Raw genomic sequence first — 19,600 nt, forward strand, 5'->3', positions numbered from 1 at the left:
CTCTCACCACCCAATGGTCCACTTAGTTCCACACATGCTCTGGTCAAGTGTGCGCGGCTGTGAGCTGGTGGGAACTTCAGCATCAACTCTCGTAGCGCCATTTTCTGTTTTGTAAATTCCTTTCCTCTTCCTCTGAGCTCTGCCCATCACGGGTGATCTCTCATCCTAAGGTACGCTGCTACCACCTACATGTTAATTATTAATTAGCTATCTGGCTCACAGTTTAATGTTCTGCTTACTGTATTTTGTATCTGTATTTTGAATTGTCTTTCTTGAAAGACTTTTTTTAAATTAAAATTATCGAGATTTATATTGTATATCGTCACTTTGAGAAAAAATTATCAAGATATAGGATTGTATCCATATTGCCCAGCTCTAGAATATGCGATACTAGGGCCGGGACGATGCAAAATATGCGCGCCGATGCGTCGTCAGACCAAAACAAAGATGGCGGCGGGCAAAGAATAACTAACGCGAGTGGCTCCTCGGAGATTCAAAAGTGCAAGGCAGTGTTGACACGCACTCATTCGTCGAAGGTAGCTATTCCTCATAACCCTCATCCTTTATCAACAATGTTGCTACAGAAGGACATTTCTTTTCAGGTTTTTTTTTTAATATGTGCTGCATTTTCCAAACAATTTTATATTCGTACTTGAACTTTATTTTGGAATTTTGAGTTAAATAGCAATAAACATATTGCAATGTTAAGCAATTCATGTATTTTTTTTCATTTTAAATATGTAAATCAACATGTATAAATTACTTTTAATCAATTAATGGGGAGATGATCGATAATTGAATCGAGTCAAATCGAATAGAATTGGAAAAATGAATCGTTAGAATAATCGATGCATCGAAAAAATTATCGCTGGATTAATCGTTTAAAAAAGTAATCATTTATCCCAGTCCTATGCGATACTTAAGGTTAAAAATTCAGACCTTCCAATGCACAGAACTAATGTTTTTTAAAAAAAGTTCTTAGTGTGATTTAGCAAGAAAAACATTAAAATTAGAGTTGTCACAATACCAAAATGAGTAACAACGATACTATACCAGACAAAGTATCACAGTTCCGGGTAATATCGCAATACTGAAGCCTTTTTGTATTATTATTATTGTATTTGTCCAAGTTAGAAATACTTATGAATTACTTATAGTGTTGTTTGGTGCATGATCAGAGTACATAAACAAAAGAATATAATGAAATGATAATAATGAAAAAAAACTAATAAATGAAGTTAGAATTTATATGGTTGAAATTAAAAAAAATAATCATTCAGTTTCCTTTGCACATCAATTTATGTTTAACTAATATAAATAATCAACTCATAACAAATCCACTGTCTTTTTAAAAAAAAACTATTTGACAATAATGCTTCTTCTCTAACATAATAAACCATAAAGGATAAAATACAATAAACAGGAACTGATTCCCTGAGAAAACTATATTTGTATGCATTTTCTGGGTGATGTCACTGGTGTTTTATGAGATTGATGTGATCCCTCCTTTGTATGTATATGATTTGTAAATATTGTTTGTACATTGTAAGTATCTCTGTAAATAAAAAAAATAACAAAATAAAAAAAAAAAAAAAAATCGTTCTAAGTCCGTGCGGAAAAAACAAAAAAAAAAGTGTTCCCTCCTCCTATAGCTTGGTGACAGCACCTGCACAGTGGATCTCCTATTGCTTTACCGTCTCTACCAGTGGGTCGTCTTCTGATCGAGAGGTTGGGGGTTCGATCCCAGTACCTGACTATGTGTCGAAGTGTCCTTGGGCAAGACACTGAACCCAAAGTTAACTTCTCTGGTCTTTGGAGAGAGCAGACGTGTTTTCGTTTGCTCCGATAACACGACCTTGGCTACAGCTGGCTACAGCTGAACAGCCTGAACAGCCTGAAAAACTGGGCCCAAGACTGAAGGAAAATGGTGAAAAAACCGCAGGGAGGCCCTTCAGAACCCAATTCGGGTTTGGAAGAGGTCAAGGAGATGATACGCGAGGGTCTACAAAACCTATCTGCCGAGATAAAGTCGTTGGAAAAGACGCTGGAAAACTCACTGGAAAGACTACAAAGCGAAACAAAGGTACTGAAAGAAAAGAATGAAAGAAATGCTGAAGAGATAAAATTGTTGAACGCGAGGGTTGAACAGCTGGAACAAAAGGAAAGAGAGAAAGATGTCATCATCACAGGCCTAAAGATAAAACCCAGGAGTGACGAAGAAACAAAATCGATTGAACAACAGGTCATTGACTTCCTGAAGTCGAAGGACATTGTCCTGAACCCTGACAACATCAACTCCTGCCATCTCCTGCCAAAGAGAAATGATACCAGAGCTGTAAAAATAACCTTCACGAATATAAAATTCAAAGGAGAAATACTCAAGCAAAGAAATAAACTCAAGGGAACGAAGGTGTACATCAATGAAAACCTGACGAAACAAAATGCAAGCATTGCATGGAAGGCACGTCAAATAAAAAAAGAAGGAAAGATTGTCAAGACTTGGTCAAAAAACTGCAGGATTTACATCCTGGAAGAAGAGGACGGAAAACCACTTCTCATCAAAACGATGGACAACTTGGGAAAATACGAAGGATCCACCTAAACAACAACACTACTGATGGTAATCATGGATATGGACCCAGATCTATATAAACACTGGAAACAAAACTCAGACTGTGATTATTTTACGGAGACCGATTTAAATGTGAAACCAAGAGTAAAAAAGGTCTGTCATTTATTCATTTCAATTGCTAGGTGGTGGGGTGATTAAGGATTACATTAAATTTAAATTCAAAGTGTTTATTGTCATATGTGCAGTTAGAAACACGATTTTTTTTATATACAATGAAATTACTACCTTGCTTATGAACTAAGATATAATAATGTGTTTATACAAGTTAAATCTAACAGTGGAAAATACAACACTGCCAATAAAACTAACAACAGCAGTTAGAAACACACTTATGAACTAAGATATATTACATTAAAATACTGCCTTGCTTGTGAACTGGGATGTAGTGATGTGTTTATACAAGTTGGATCTGATCCCATCATTAGACAGTGGAGGATACAACACTGCCAATGGAACTAACAACAGCTGGATTACCCTTGATGTAGAGACAAAACAAGGTGACATTGTGGATGAAAAGGGAAAAACCTTCCAAACACCTTCGAAAGAGGAACTATTCTTGAACTGGAGGAATGCTAACAACGTCTGGCAGGGAACAAAGCCAACACAAACAAAGATAGAGAGGACAACACTGACTACAGATGGACGTTCAGAAGAAATCAAGAATGTTTGACCAGAGAGACATGTAAACCCATGTAAATTTGCGATGGTAAAACAGGGGACGGGACCCGGATAAGCAAACTGCTTCTCTCGTCTCCTTTTTCGGCATGTACAAAAAAAGAAAAAAAAGAAAAAAAAAAAAAAAAAAAAAGTGAATGTAACCATGTCGGAAATAAACTGAATAAATAAAAAAATAAATAAATAAAAATAATTACAAGCCTTGAAAACAAAGGGGCAGGTGAACTCATACATAGAACTTTTTCCAAGGTTCACAGGACCTACGTCGTCACATGTTCCTTGCTTTACGCCAAACACTGCCTTCTTTTGTTCAGTGAGAAAACTTGGATTACCTGAGTCGTTGCGTAGGTAGGACGACATGGCAGGAATGAGGCAGGATTGGCTCAAGAGCTCCTGCAGCACTGCTGGCAGGGCTGGGCTGTTGTGGCTTCTACTGTCTGAAGAACATGCATCAGCGCTGTGACAGCTGCTGGAGCCTGCTGGATTGATATAGCTTGCCAGGACCTACAGGGGAAAAAAAATCCAATTTTTAATAGACAAGCCAATGGAGAACATGCAAAATCTAATAGGGCTGCCAACTTTGGTCGTTTAGTCGACTAATTGATCGATGCCGTCTTGGTCGACCAAGATTTTCATTGGTCGCCAGCAATTGTATCAGCTTCAGTACAGTAACAAAAAAAAAATGCAATGCACTTACATAGGTGATTAGGATTAAATATCAATAGAATCATGTTTAGGCATTAAATACATTATATGTCCAGCAACAGCTGGACATATAATGTATTATATGTCCAGCAGACATTATATGTCCAGCAGTGCGTGCTGCACTGCAAAAATGTTGCGCTTCAGCTGTCACTGCGCAGTCGGTTTCAGGTCGGGCTCCGATATAAATACCTAATGTCTGTAGGACCTGCAGGTTTTTCTTTTGCTTTGTCGGGTTCTGGTCAAAGCTTGAATAAGGTTCATATCATAAATGGTCTGTGTTTAAAAGCAAATCGGCACCACAAAACGGGAAAACAAAATATTGGTCTCTCTTTTCCTTCTCCTCACCCTCCTCTGCACCTGCTCATTTATTCTCCGTTTTTTTTTTGGGTAGACTAATTACTACGTGTGCCATAGTCTTGGTCGACCAACCATTTCCTTGGTTGATTACAGCCCTAAACTCTATACTAAAATACTATGTAAATAGTAAAAGTGGATTTGTTCCCTTAATTGTTACTTGGATATTCACGTCAGCTTTTGACCTTCAGCTTGATATATATCTGGATAATATTTAGCCCTTGTACACTAACCCTAAGGTTCTATGCCACCTGTGAAAACACAGTAGCCACGTGAACATGGGAGCGTTAATTCCCCTTTAATTCAGAATAAAAGTTAATTCCTCTTTAGACTTACCAAGCAAACACTTAATTCTGAACGCAAATGTAATGCAAAATAAATTTAAATCAGAATTAGGTGGCTCGATTTTGCAAACACTAAATTCCGCTTTAAGTTAATTCCGGTTATTTTGTGCATGTTTGACTTCTCCCAATGATGCGCTGTTGACAACTTAGTCCAAGCTGGCCCGGCCGGATTGAAGCCAAGACTATTTTTTAATAAGAGACTTATATGAATATAATGAAAAGAGTGGATGGATGGAAGCATAAACATGCGGAAATTTACACGGACACAGACTCATTAGGCGCACACAGACATCGACAAACGGAACAGGCTTCATCGGAGCATGAAGCAACAGATCCACAGAGCTTCAATAATGACACGCAGATCATTATGAAGTTAATTTTTCACTGAACGTCCTGTGTTGTGGTGGTAAAACAGCTGTTGCATTAACTGCTGGCTTCAGCCTCCCTTCTCTGCTACTCTCTCTCTCTTCTCCTGCTCCGAGGAAAAAAGTGAAACAGTATGTTATTGTCGAGCTGCTGCTCAAAATTAAAATAAAAATGAAAGTGAACCCTTTAAAGCCCCCAGACACTCTCCTGGACTTGATTTATGATCTCAGATCATCCAAGAGGGGAAAGATAGGTGACATCTACTCGTTACTAATGGGAGAAGGCTCAACCAGTCTAAAGTCTCTTAAAAACATCTGGGAGAAGGACCTCGGTGTGAGCGTTTCAGACATCCTATGGTCAAAGATGATTTATAGAATATACACATCTTCAACATGTATGAAACATACCATCATGCAATTTAAAATATTTCACCGGCTACACTGGACCAAAGTTAAACTTTCAAGATTTTTAATAAATATAAATCCCATATGTGATCGTTGCAAGCAATTCCCAGCCACTTTAATTCATATGCTTTGGGAATGCCCTGGGTTATCTAATTACTGGAAGTTCATATTTGATACACTTTCCAAAATTATAGGCAAGGACTTAAGACAATCTGCCTTCCTGGCTGTATTTGGTGTGGAGACGACAAACCTGGGCTTGGAACACCACACACAAAGCTGTCTGTCTTTTGCCACTCTTATAGCCAGAAGACAGATTTTGATTAGATGGAAAGAATGTAACCCTCCAACATTTACACAGTGGATTAAAGACATGCTGTACTTTGTTAAACTAGAAAAGATAAGGTATACAGTCAGAGGGTCAGCTGACAAATTTTTACTGTCATGGCAGCCCTTTCTAAGTCATGTTGAAAGTCTAAGCTCTGATAATTTTATAAGTGACTGAACCTTAAGTTCTTTCTCTGTAACAGATATTACAAACCCAAACATTAGAAACTTTCTTTGGTCTTTAGGTGCCCCTTTGGTTCACATGTCACTGCTCCGCGCAGCTATGCTTTCCAAAGTCAGTTTGTGACCAAGATGACGTAATGTATAATTTATTGTAACTCACTGGACTGTATTTTGTTTACTCGTCTTTATTTTATGTGTGTATGCATATGTATACATATATTCTTCTTTGTTATTGTTATCATTGTTAGGTATTATCGTTATCTTGTTTAATTACTGTATGTTTTTCATTATTATTGTTATTATTTTGTAATCTTTTGACTATTGTGGCTTCCTCAATGTTTCTGTGGGAGGGTGGAGGGGGCGGGGTTCCTTGTTTTATTTCAATAATGAGAATGGCTTATTCTGATGACTGTATTGTAAAAATCATAAATAAACCTTGTTCAAAAAAAAAAAAATGAAAGTGAAAACAGCTCTTATTATGTGGTCTTCAATGTTGTAGCCGAAAAGAAAAGATTTGTTGTGGGGCTTTTTGTTCCCTCCTGTCCAATCAGAAGCCCTCGCGCTGTTGTGATGAAATATCAACACTGGTGTGATTATCTACGGCATTCAGATGACTAAATCACACCAGGGCTGATATTTCATTAGAACAACACTCCCACTCATGTGACATTGCTTAATAACAATATATAGAGAGATCATATTAAAATGTACAGTATTGCTTATATTTTTACATTTTTAAGTTAAAGGAGTTGCTGCTTTTGCTACTTCTTCTGCCTGGCTCTCACACAAACTCCACTTTACAGAGAACAACCTCTGAGTAAAAACGCCCCACCCTCACTCACTTATTCATTCACTTACTCAATCTCACAAGTTGAGAGGCAACATAATGACGCAACAGCAGAGTTTGATGAACTACGTTGACTTTCTGCATTAGCAGCTAATTGTATGAAACATCAGGGAGACATCTGATCATATCCTCGTATAACACCATCAGCTGTACAAGTGTTGGAATCTCTGAGACAATGTGAAAAAAATTTGCATTTTTTCCTATCCTTAACAAACTCACTATGTTCAAGCCTGACAAGCAATTATCAACAGAAGTGTGACAGACACTGGTTCTAGGTCTCTCCCTCTCTCAAAACCATGTGGTAAGCTGATCTCTCCTCTCTTAAAGGGGCCACGTACTCTTACAACAGCACATGGATGACGATAGATTGCAGAGTGTGCCTTAAGAACTGAATGCTGCAACACAGACCTGCCCTGAAACAAGCTATGCTATAAAACTTAGACTGCTTTCACACGAATATAGTCCAGGACTCAGTCCGAATGGGCGGAGAACAGCTTATATTCCATCTATCAATTCGATTTGGCTTGATTTTGAGTTCACAGCCCACTTGTTGATCCACTCCAAAATGAGAGGGAAAACCTTGTCAGTAGCAGAACTGCTTGTTTATGATGCACAATATGCAAGGATAGGACTTATCAGTAAAAACCAAAAACATTAACAGGGTTAAGTGTCAGTGACTGCCTTACTCACTTCTCCTCTTCTTTCTGGAACGAGCTTGTTGGGGGAAAAAAAATGGTAAGGTTTATGTAGTATATTTCCGCTTGTTGAAAAAATATCCAGATATGAATTTTGGTGCATCTCAAAAGCTTGCAAAGAATAAAAACACACTTAGCTTGCAATCCACTTTTGAAACTGACACTGAGATCCTGTACTTTAAATGAACAGATCTAGGACCCTAGACCAGTGGTTCTTAAACTTTTTGTGCCCAAAGCACACCAAAAGAAAAGCAAAAATCTGAAGGCACACCTATTGTGCAAAATAGCCTTTATGACATGTTTCCCTCTCACTGCTTTGTTCTTAGGTATAGAGTTTGCCTCTCTATTAAGAAATAAGTGCATACAAAGTAGTACATTTAAATGTAATTATTTTTGTGTAGTTGTATTGCAATAATAATGTATGTGTCAAGTGTCTATGTCATGGCTTCCCACACTTGAAAAAGGAAGGACTTGATTAGACTAAGGATTTCACCTATTCTTACTTTTATTCTTTCAAGTGACAACAAAGGTGAAAAACCTTTGAACACCAAACACAATGCAAATAACTTCATAATTTTTCACCAAACAAGGTAAGGTAATAAACACAATTTCACGTCAGTACATTTCATTTGGTAAAAGTATATTTTATACTTTTTTTTTTAAATTAAATCCATGCAGGTAGTAATCTGTAAAAATAGGCATTAACCAAACAGAAAACTAGGTCTACTTTTATAACCTGAAACCATTTTCCTTAGGTTTATATCAATTATAGATATTGCAATTTCAATTTTTATTTCAACAATTTCTCAACAGAAATACTTTTATATCATACTATTCCTATACACTATATAAAATAAATATTTCACTCTGAATTTTATTAAAGAGAAATTTGCTATATTTTAAATACTAACTTATTTTAGCCCTTAAATACATAAACAAGGTTTTAAGCAAATTTTAAACTATTTTCCTCTTCTCATATAAACAACGTAACTCACCAAATGAATTGAGCAAATTCATTAAATAATGATGAGTTTACATTTTAACAGTCTAGTCCTTAAAAGCTCCCCAGTAGCCCTTTGCTTTCAGTCCTTTTCCTGTGCGTATTGTGCAGTGCACTTTTCAGCGGTTCTCAGCTAAGTTGTGCACAGTTAAAGGCCATTCATAGGTTGACTTTCTCATTAGTTTGATTGCGCTCACCCGTTGAGGTGTGGCTCGGAGAATCATGCAAGCACACGGAGCAGTGTGCAAGGCTGCATGCACACGGATCAGTATGAGCACGCCGGCATGCGCGTGGACCGGCACATGCACCCAGCCTGATTTATGCTTGACGGGCGCGAGACGTCATGAGGTGCCCGTGCCAAAAATGACATCACAGCGCACCCCGTGCTTGAAGCACTCAGGCAGATCGCCGCAACAGTATGGTTGTCACAAAATCCCACAGCACACCTTGACTTGCCTCACGGTACACCAATGTGTCGCGGCACACCATTTGGGAACCACTGCCCTAGACAAAGTTATGTGATGTGATTTACCTGGAGAAGACAAGTGACATGCTCCTCTTCCAGCCGCTGTTTGGTGAGGGCCTGCTCCACGTCCCAGCCTGATGCCGTAGAACCAGTACCAAAACCAGTTCCTTTTGCCCAGTACAACTGCTGTTCCTCACTGGTTGCCCCACCATGACAACTTGACATCTGTGGCTGCAAAAACACATGCAAGAAAATATCTCATTTCAATTAGCTTGCAGGTATTTTTGGTGTGCACTATTGGGACTACATATCCCAGACAGGGCAGCAGTATGGGATCCAATAGCAGCAATTACACGCACATCTGTTGTGGTAGCACAGGCATGCCTAGGGCTACGGGAGAGTTCTCGTGACATATTTTTAACAAATATTCCTGTTACACTTGGAACCACTCTAGATCTCCCTCTGTCTACGTTTTATAGTATATGAGCATTGGGATGTTTTTCCGTTAATATTCTATATATATATATGTCATTAGAGTCTGACCGATTAATATGGCCGATTTTGGCATGTCACAGATTAATCAACATCTGTGTTAAACCTCCTCCTCTTCCTCCCCCCTCTGTCACAGGCTGGTAGTACCGCCCCACCCCCACCCACACAATCCAGGAGCACAGCTCAGCAGGAAATAAGAGAAATGGCTTGTTGGTAATTTGTATTTAGGTCATGAAGAAACCACTCCATGCTTTAAAAAACAGCATTGAAGATTTTAAAATGGTAAGGTTAGGCTCTTTTTAGTGTAAAATCCCTGCCCGGAGGCTTCCTAGTTTTGGTTTTCAGGTTCAGGAAGATTAATATACCAACTTTCTCAACATATTCACACCTCATTCACATGTTTTTGATATTGATTTGGGTCAATCAGCTGCATGTAAATGTAAAACACAGCTTATGACCATATGTCTTCCCTAAACAAAATCATAGAGGAGTAAGTAACATTGATTTCTATAGCACCTGTCACAGACAAGACAAGATAAGGCGACCGTGGCTCAGGTGGTAGTGGGTCGTCTTCTGATCGAGCGGTTGGGGGTTTGATCCCAGTACCTGACTATGTGTCGAAGTATCCTTGGGCAAGACACTGAGCCCTAAGTTACTTCCAGTGGTCGACTAGCGCCTTGCATGACAGTCCTGTCCCACTGGTGTGTGAATGTGAGAGTGATTGGGTGAATGAGCTGATATGTAAAGCGCTTTGAGACTGCTTCAGTGTGGTGATAAAGCGCTATATAAAAAAAATAAATAATAATAATAATAAATAAATAAAGTAATTTATTTATAAAGCGCTTTTACAGAGCTGTGGTGAAAATACAAGTGCAACATCATAATAGAATAAAACATGGGTGCATATACATCATAAGAGCAACAACATAAATGGATAATGAAAATTTAAAATCCAGTTAACTAAAAGTTTTTCTGAAAAGCAAAGTCTTCAACAGTTTTTTAAAATGTCCACACAGTTGAGCTCCCAGAGAGACTGGTGCAGGTTATTCCAGAGTCTGGGGGCCACAGCCTGGAATGCCAGGTCTCCTCGGGTTTTAAATTTAGTTTTTGGGACCTGAAGACCGAAGGCTTCGCCCTGAAGTGTAGGGGCACAACAAGTCCGTGATATTTTGAGGGGCCTGACCATGTAACGCTTGGAACGTAAGAACTAAGATTTTGTATTCTATTTGAAACTTAACTGGAAGCCAGTGAAGAGTAGAAAGAATGGGGGTGATGTGGGATGTTCTGGGAGCACCAGTTAAAAGTCTGGCAGCAGCGTTCTGAACGATCTGGAGTCTGTTTAGGGTCGACTTATTGAAACAAGTAAAAACAGAATTACAAAAGTCAATGCGTGATGATATAAATGCGTGTATGACCAGTTCCGGTTGTGCTGCTCAGTGCGTCCCTGGGGCCGGCAGTGCCGCGTGCCCGTCTGCGCCATCTACCCTCACCGGTGGCCCGCCATGCGGATGGGCCGGGCTCCTACCAGACAGGCTTCCTACATGGGCACTTCACATCACTCACTCCCAGCTGGTCTGGCTCACCCACTTGTTGCACCACACTCACATGCCCAACCCTTGGGGGGCTGGGGGTGGAGAGGGCTTCCGCCTGTGCTACTAAGTAGTGGCACAGGGGCGGCACTCCCACCTCTGACTGCCCTAATCCCTCCAATTTTAATTACACCTCAACACACCACCCCCCGGAGGATGGGACAACCACTTCCAACCTCCGGAGCTATTGCACCACATACACATTTATACACAGGCTGGATGTGGTGCACCGCTCCCCTCCATCCACCCTTTTTAATAGCATTTCATACATTCACTCAGGGGATAGGGAAGTGCCTCTCCATTGGGGAATGGAGAGGCACCATAACAGGGTGGTGGGTAACTTCACACATTCGGGCCTGTCGGGTGTGGGCCGAGCCCCTCTGTTGATGGCTGGGCCGCAGTGTGGGGATCGGGAGGGTGCGGTCGGGCGTGGCGGGGCAGTGGCTCTCTGGGGGGCGTGTTGCTGGGGGCTCTCTTTGCAGGGTCTCTCCGATCGGTGCCGGCCTGGTGGGGCGTGGGGGTGCCCCTTCCCTACGGGTGGGGCTTGGTGCTTGTCTCTTCTCTTGGTTACCTTGGGGGCATGCCCACGGGGGTTTGGCCCGGGGGCTCGCCCTTGGGGTCCCCTGTCCTGCGGTGGTGCCCTTGGGGTCCGGCGGGCCTGGCCGGGGTCTTCCGGGGAGGGTGGTGCGGGCCGTGCCCTACCATGCCTGTGGGTGGGGGAGTCTGGGGGGTTTGCTCGGCCGTGGGGGGGTGGCCTGGGGCTCCCTGGTCCCCACTCTTTCTGCTGGCCTGGCTACATCTGCGGGCCCGGGGCAGTTCCTGGGTTTGCGGTAGCGGTTTTTTGCACATATACTGGTATACGATGCACTGGCACGTCTTGGGATGTGGGATAAAACTCATACTGGGCTTAACTTTAGACACGTTAATCCCAAATACCTGCTTTAGGTACTACCACTCACTCATTCCCCCTGTCCACAGCCACCACCATTATAGCTATGCTTCACACTTGTCACTATACTGGCTTGATTACACAACATAATAAGCACAATATATTCTACAACTTCACATCTCACCCTCACTGTAAAACAATCTATTCTTCCCCACCCTTTCTATTTCCTACCTTCAGTCTCTCCTCCCTGCTCCCTTTCCCCTCCCCCTCCACTTAGGTGTAACACTGCTCTCCCTTTTTATATCCTCCCTATAATAAAGGATTTCCTACCCTTCCTTAGGGAGGGCTGGTGATGGTCACAATTAAGCAATAAAATGAATCAATTTATTTTATTGCAATAACAAAACATGCATTGCTGTCTCAAAGTAGACAAGAAAAAAAAACAACAAAAACACAAAAGAGTACTAATTACATGTCTTTGTCAAAGATAATTCCCAAGTTTCTCAGGCTTGGCTTAGCAGACTGGCCTAAGTCACCCAAGAACTGTTTAATCCCTGGAATTGAGTCATCAGGGGCAATAATCAGCGTTTCTGTTTTGTCTGCACTTAGCAGCAGAGTTGTCGCTTAACCATTGTTTTATTTCCACTAAACAATGCAGTAGGGAGTTAAGCTACTGCATCTCAGACGGCTTAAAAGAGCAGTAAAGCTGGATACCATCAGCAAAGGGGGTCAAATCCAAGGGGGTCAAATACAACAAAAACAGAATGCAAGATCACTGTACTTTGCTCAACTGATAGCATCTAACAAACAAAAAAAACCCCAAGTTCTATTTGACACGCTAAGTTAAATTGTGTCCCCTTCTGGTCCTTCTGCCTCTGTGCTCATTAAGGCAGACAACAATGACCCTTTTCACTTTTTTATGAACAAAATCAAGATTCAAAAAGTAAAAAACCTCCGCCTTCTTGTAGTCCAGCCCACGACAAACTTCTCCATCAAAAATGGTCCTGTATCATTGGAAGACATTGCTGCAACACTAGTTAAAAGGAAACCGTCATTCAGCACTAGTAAGGTCTTCTCCACTTCACTTTTTTTTAATGTTTTTAACACAACTGGTCCATGGGTTACCAAAATGTTCAATCGGTCACTTTTGTCTGGAGTGTTTCCGACCTCTTTTAAGCCTGTTCTCGTAAAGCCTATACAAAAAAATTAGCTTGGCCCACAGTGATTTTAAGAACTTCAGGACAATATCTAAGCACCCATTTGTGGCCAAAGTTCAGGAAAAGGTGGCTTCAAAACAGCTCATGTCTTTCCTAGGTACTCATAGCATGTATGACACTTTTCAGTCAGGTTTCAAGTACACCACTATACAGAAACTGCCCTACAGAATGTGTCTAGTGATATGACGTCTGCTGACACAGGGAAATGTACAGTCCTTGTCCTAATAAATAAACATGGTTGATCAAACTATGATAAACATGGCATAATCAATCAGAAAAAGATGTAAAATCTTTAGCAAATTTTTAAGTAGGAATGTTTCCAAATATTTGCAAAATTATGTACATGCACACTTAAAACAACTAATTGGTTGTGGTTTTCTGGTTGGCAAAATGAATAAAAAGCTGCAGATGGTATTTTATGATAGCCAGCAAAAATTACTACAAAGGAAGCCGACCAGTCATAATAAAAACTACCCCCTGCCATTCACCATTTAAAGTAGTCCGTAACTCTTATAAAGGTGACTGTCATATTTGCTAAAGCGGTCACTATGTAAGGACAGCCTTAGATGACACTAGTAGTTTGTGTGAAAAAAACAGGCTCATTGAGTCCCGCCTGCTGCACCTGCTGCCTTTGGTAGATGCAACGCGACTGAGCAAAAAGAACCAATTAGAGCCAGGATTGTGTTTGATGGACTGTTTGACAGCTGTTGCTTACAGCCTTTCCACCATGGCCAAAATGCAGCAATGCTCATATCAAGGTAGCGCCTGGAGTGCCGCTTTTTCTTTACAGTGTATGGTCTGGAAGAGTAGAAGATGGAATTGGCGACTTTTCTGCTTGGAAGGTAATTACTGCTGCTTGATTTACATTATGTTTGATTTGTAATTGTTACACTAGAACTCTGTAGTGCATGTGTTTGTTCGTGTGCACGCTACTCTCACTGCAGCCTCCGTGCGGGCTGCTGTGAGTGACACTGCTGTTACGCTGCTGCTGCTGATAGATTGGTGTGTGCACATTGAGAGAGAGAGAGACGCTGCAGTAATATGCTTTTAACAGTGCACGTTATATTACTGGCATTACTGGCTAACGCTACGGGCTAACGTTAGCTTGTTAGCTCTCTGAGGGAGGGACTTTGGAGGGAGGGATCTGAAAGGAACGGACTGCACTAAGCGTCATTTTCTCCAGTGCTACCTTTCTCTACTTGCTGTTTGAATAAACAATTAAGCTGTTTTAGATTCTTTCAATCATATAAGCATGGTGATGGCCAAAAAAATTAAAAAAATGTGCTTAAAAACAATTTTCTGTTTGAGAAAATGCATGTCCAAAGCAATTCCACATCAATATGTTTGAGAGTGAGTATTATACCTCAGATACACTACTGCTGGTATTGGGGTTACGAGGAGCATGGTGGCTAAGAGCTGACAGACAAGCCAGAATGAGGTGGACGGCACCAATCTCCAGGGCCATTCGACGCAGAAGCACACCATCATCTGTGGTTAATGGAGTGCTGCCAAACAATGCTCTTAGGACATGGAAAGGCAATGTGGGTAACACGTTAGCGGATGGAGACTGTAGGATGTGACCTGAGAAGGAGAAGGAATTAATTGCAGGTATTTGTGTAACAGAATTGTCACAGAAAAAAAAATGATTGTGCATGTGGATCCTTTTAACACTAAACTGTCTACAGACAGAAGTATTTATAAACTTACTGCCCTCGCCATCATCTGTGACACCCAGGACAAGGCGAAGAAGACACTGGGCATGCTTCCTCTCTTTGAGCAGCACCTCTGCATAACCCGGCAGGCGCAAGAAGAGCCCGAAAGCAGCAAGTGAGTGGGCAGGGATGGGCGACATGGTCTGCACAGAGGATGATGAGGACGAGGACGACTGGGACTGCTGTTTGTTGATCGGTAGAGGCTCAGCTGCCATGGACTCCGGTGCCTCATACACCAGCTCACCTGACTGTTCGATAGTTACCCACTCAAACTGGTCACTGTCCTTCGGCTTCTCCTGTTGGGCTGAGGACACCACAGGGGTGCTGACCTATGAAGAACCATTGCCAAGTGTTATATACAAAGCAGCAGATAATGCTGATACTGACAGGTCAGGAGAAAAGAGATTCTGCACTGTCATATGTTCAATCTGCATGGTGGAAAAGGAAGCTGACTTTAATTAAATACAATGAAAATCCTAAAATAAAGCTCCTGATTAGAAGAGCAAAAGACAATCAGGTTTTAGATTTCTACATTTTACTGCATGATGCAAAACTAAACATGTCCATGTCAATGCAATAGGTCAATGTGGACAATCCAGTCCTGGATGTTTTAATTTTCTCTCTGCTCCTTAGGCTTTTGAAAGCAGTGCGAAAACAGGGAGACTTCGAAAACATGCAGGACTGTGGCCATGGAGGGCCTGAATAGCCCACCTCTAGAAAGGATAAATATCTTCTGAACAGTAGGGTTGAAGAGGGGGACTAGTGATTGGAGGATTACAGGTTGGAATCACCCATTGACCTTCACCCCTGCAGGCCTCTGAGCAAGCCCTTTAACACCAAAATGCTTCTCGAGCACTACACCAAGTCTGATCACTGCTCCTGGGGCAAGGGTTAATACTTCAAAATCTCATGGTGTTCAACTAAGGCTTTTGCTACAACCAATAACATTTAGAAAATGAATAACAGCTATACCTGAATATGAATTTATTGTGAACTTTGTTTAATGCATTATACTAAATTAAAGCCGAAATGAAAGAAGATGGAAATTTTTGTCTAGCTTGTGAGATTCACCTGCTGGATAACATCAGGGTAGAGCATGGGCAGCCTCTCTGCGATGAGGGCCAGGCCACCCATGCCAGCAAAGACCTGCAGTGGTGACTGGATGGGGCAGGTCTCCAACAGTGACTCGTCTCTCGCAGAATCCAGACACTCTTCACATGGTGTCATTGGCTCATCCTCAGGACAGCTGTTCAGCAGGTCACAGTGGTCACCTGCAAGAAGAGCAAAAACAGGACCTATTGTGTGCGTATGTAATTGTATTTGGGACTCCAAATAGCAGTGCAACACAAGCAGAGTATGAAGACAATCTCTGTTCCCTCCAAGAACAGTGTATGGATCAAGAAGACTAATACCAATGTGTTGTTCATGCCTCAATAATGTTGCCAAAGAAGGATAAAAAAAGAAGGCAGAAAACACAGATCCCATCTCCATTAATTCTTTTTTTTGGCCGGACTGCCTTGTTAATTTATGACTGCATAAAAGTCAGGTTGATAGATGGGTCGTCTTACAATCTTATCTCTTCAAAAGGGAGACTCGCTGATTAATCGTATTTCTTAGACTCCTCTATCTAGGCATTTAACAAAAATGTCAGAGACTGTTAATAGAAGGGTTTAACGTGTTCGAACTTCCTAAACAGAATGCTTGTCTTTTCGGTGAGTTTTTGACGAGAGGCTCATTTGGTTGCTTCCCTAAAACATCAACAAACATTCCTTTGTACTTTTACACTTGCACCCAAATAGTAAAGTTGATCTTAGAAAACACAGACATAAATAAGATCTTTTTTCATCCCACAGTGGGTATTTTTAGGTTGCTAGGGCAACAAGAAGAATAAAAAAACTTAAATGAATGTCAAAAAAAACATGACAAAACAATGTGTTTATTTTGAGCTCCGTTTTACATGCACTGCAGGTACTGGCATTACTTTGTTTCTAAGACTGCAAATGTGGCTTTCCAGCCTTCACAGAAGAGAAATAGAAAGTCCTACAATCACATTTTATATCAGCTTCATATACAAAGCCCATCTACAAATGCCTTCATTCATTCCTGGTTTCCCATTCTTACAAAAAGGTGCATTCACAGCATTGTCCTGCTTTATCTTTAAAAAGTAACTAAACCCCAAAACCACTTTTTTCTACTGAAAACAAACATTTATTTTTTACCTTGTCTGTTTAGGCTGTCGAAGGTTTAAACTAAATGTTGTCCAATCTTTTTGCAACAGCTATGCACGTTTTATTATTGCCATGGAAAATATATATTTATTTAATTGCTTAATTGTGACCATCACCAACCCTCTCTAAGGAAGGGTGAGCTAAATTTTATTAGAATGGAATACATAAAAAGAGAGGTTAGTGTTACACCCTGGTGAGGAGGAAAGCTAGAGGAGGAGGAAGTAAGGGTGGGACATTAGAAGACGTGACTGACATAAAGCTACAGTGGATCCGGAAAACAATCACAGCGCTTCACTTATTCCACATTTTGATATGTTACAGCCTAATTCCAAATTCCCACCTGCTGGCCTGGTTTGTGTGCGCGCAACGCCCTCAAGCTAGCCTGGTTCCCATCTACAAAATATATGTACGACCTCTGTTGGGCCATGGCCTGGCTCACCTCTTCCAACTTGGCCATTCAGAAATAAATCATTTGGTCCTGCCCTGTAGATATTGCGCTTTTATGGAGATTATTGTGATTCAATCATAGATGTGTGCAATATCTACAAGTGAAATATGATCCACTCACTGCCACCCTGTCCAGGGTGTATCCCCATCTAGCACTTGAAGTAAGCTGGAGATAGCACACCCCCGCCACCTTGAAAAGAAGCAAGTGGGTCGGAAAATGGATGGAAATACAATCCGCCTTGAACTCGGAGCATTTTATTATAAAAATAAACTGGATTACGTGTCTGTGCACCACTTTGCTTAATGTATACACCGTGTTCCAGCGCCTGGCAAAAATAAAAGCTCTGCGCAAGCGTTACAGAGGGCGTCAGACTCCTTCCAGAGCTGAGACACACCGCATCAGCAGGCGGTGAGAAATGATACATTGACTAGAATGGAAATGTATGTGCCAGAGCAGATCCACAGCAGTGATCACAAGGACAGTGAGGAAATAATCGGAGGAGCCTTATGAGACACTGGCCCTCATTTATCAACCTTGCGTGAAAATGGGTGCAAATCTGAATGCACATTGTGTTGTACGACAGGACCAACTTGGGAGTTATGAAACATTCGTATTTGACTAATCCCAGCGTACCAATGATCGGGTGTTGATAAATGCGGCAGTTGAATTTGATCATCATTAACATGTTACGCATTTAAATATACCTGATACGGAGGCCCCGCCCACTAAAGTCAAACAAACACTGGCAAGGAAATAAACGATTCTGAAAGCATTCTTAAGATTTTGTCCAGATGTGTTGCTGTAAATGAGGTGTGGATGCATTTGCCCAGATGTGTTGCTGTAAATGAGAGGTGTGGATGTAATATACAGGTGTGATGCTTTTCATGTGTGTGCGTGAGTCAGTAGGGGTGGGGGAAAAATTGATTCACATAAGAATCACAATTCTAATCATCCACAATTCAAAATTGATTCATAAATTTAAAAAAAAAACAAAAAAACAATTTTTTTATTTTTTATTTTCAGTCAAACAATACAAGTAAAAACACAAAACCTAGGGGCCAGAATATTCAAAGCTATCAAGTTATGATGAACCTACGATGTTTCAGACTCAACAATCACTGGAATCAGTCTCGTCCACAACAACACACAACTTGTTCCCACAGATCTTCTGTAGAACTGATGAGATGTTGTTCAAATTACCAGTTAACATTTTGAGCAGTTGAAGCTGACGAAGGCTGCTCAGCTCCTCCCTCCCCGTTTGTAGCTTCACCAGAAACGAGTCTAGCTTCACAGACACACAAGTTAAGCAGGAACTGCTCGGCTCTGTAATTCAGAGTGCTTGATAAGTTGAACAGTTTTTTTTGGCAGTTTAGTCGGTGTTGCAGGTGACTGATTAGACGTGTTCAGCTCTGGAGCGGGAGGGGTGCGGAGCAGGGGGGAATGAATGAACGGCCTTTTCATGATGATGGCGTTTCATTCACAATATGACACTTTCAGTGGATTCAATTTTTATTGGTTGATTAAATGATTCCTAAACGATATAGGGCACTACATACCTGATAAGAATCTGCGCGTTTTCCCGGTCAAGTGAAACCAGTTAAGTCCACTTCTGTGATTTGTCGCAAGCAGGTACGTACAGAGCGCGAGCGCTGCGGTCTATGCGTTCACATATCAGTCCACCGCAGAGTAATATATACAAATTACATCCGTTTGTGTATGGTAGATGTATGGAATGGATCTAGCCTCCAGCGTGCAAGGAGCAGCAAACAGCCTATGACTGACACCCCCCCCCCCCCACACAGTAGACGTGGGGCAGTGAGGAGACGACTTCATGTGGAGAAGGAAACTTAGTTGAAACACAAAAATCTCCATTAAATCTAACATTAGCATAGCAGCCCGCCTCTCTGCCCATTTTGATTAGCCGAGATGTTTGAAGGGCACCCTAATCAGCCAATAGAGTGTGACCAATGTTACAATGTGGCCTTTGTATGGATTTTTCTTAGAAAAATGCTGAATTATTGGAATGTAGC

The 19,600-nt window shown here is 41.2% G+C and overlaps 1 protein-coding gene across 9 annotated transcripts in view; it reads right to left on the reverse strand.

Moving 5' to 3' along the window:
• Window positions 1-19,600, reverse strand: part of birc6 (baculoviral IAP repeat containing 6) — a 179,581-nt gene that overhangs the window by 55,902 nt on the left and 104,079 nt on the right. For all 9 annotated transcript variants that reach the window (XM_028467678.1, XM_028467674.1, XM_028467673.1 and 6 more), the window contains 5 exons: window positions 15,966-16,165; window positions 14,890-15,223; window positions 14,546-14,763; window positions 9,062-9,226; window positions 3,640-3,811 (listed from right to left, as the gene is read on the reverse strand). In XM_028467678.1, coding sequence (XP_028323479.1) covers window positions 3,640-3,811; window positions 9,062-9,226; window positions 14,546-14,763; window positions 14,890-15,223; window positions 15,966-16,165 — 1,089 coding nt within the window. The remainder of the gene's footprint in view (window positions 1-3,639; window positions 3,812-9,061; window positions 9,227-14,545; window positions 14,764-14,889; window positions 15,224-15,965; window positions 16,166-19,600) is intronic.

Source organism: Gouania willdenowi, chromosome 15, assembly GCF_900634775.1.
Source record: "Gouania willdenowi chromosome 15, fGouWil2.1, whole genome shotgun sequence".
Lineage (NCBI taxonomy): Eukaryota > Metazoa > Chordata > Actinopteri > Blenniiformes > Gobiesocidae > Gouania > Gouania willdenowi.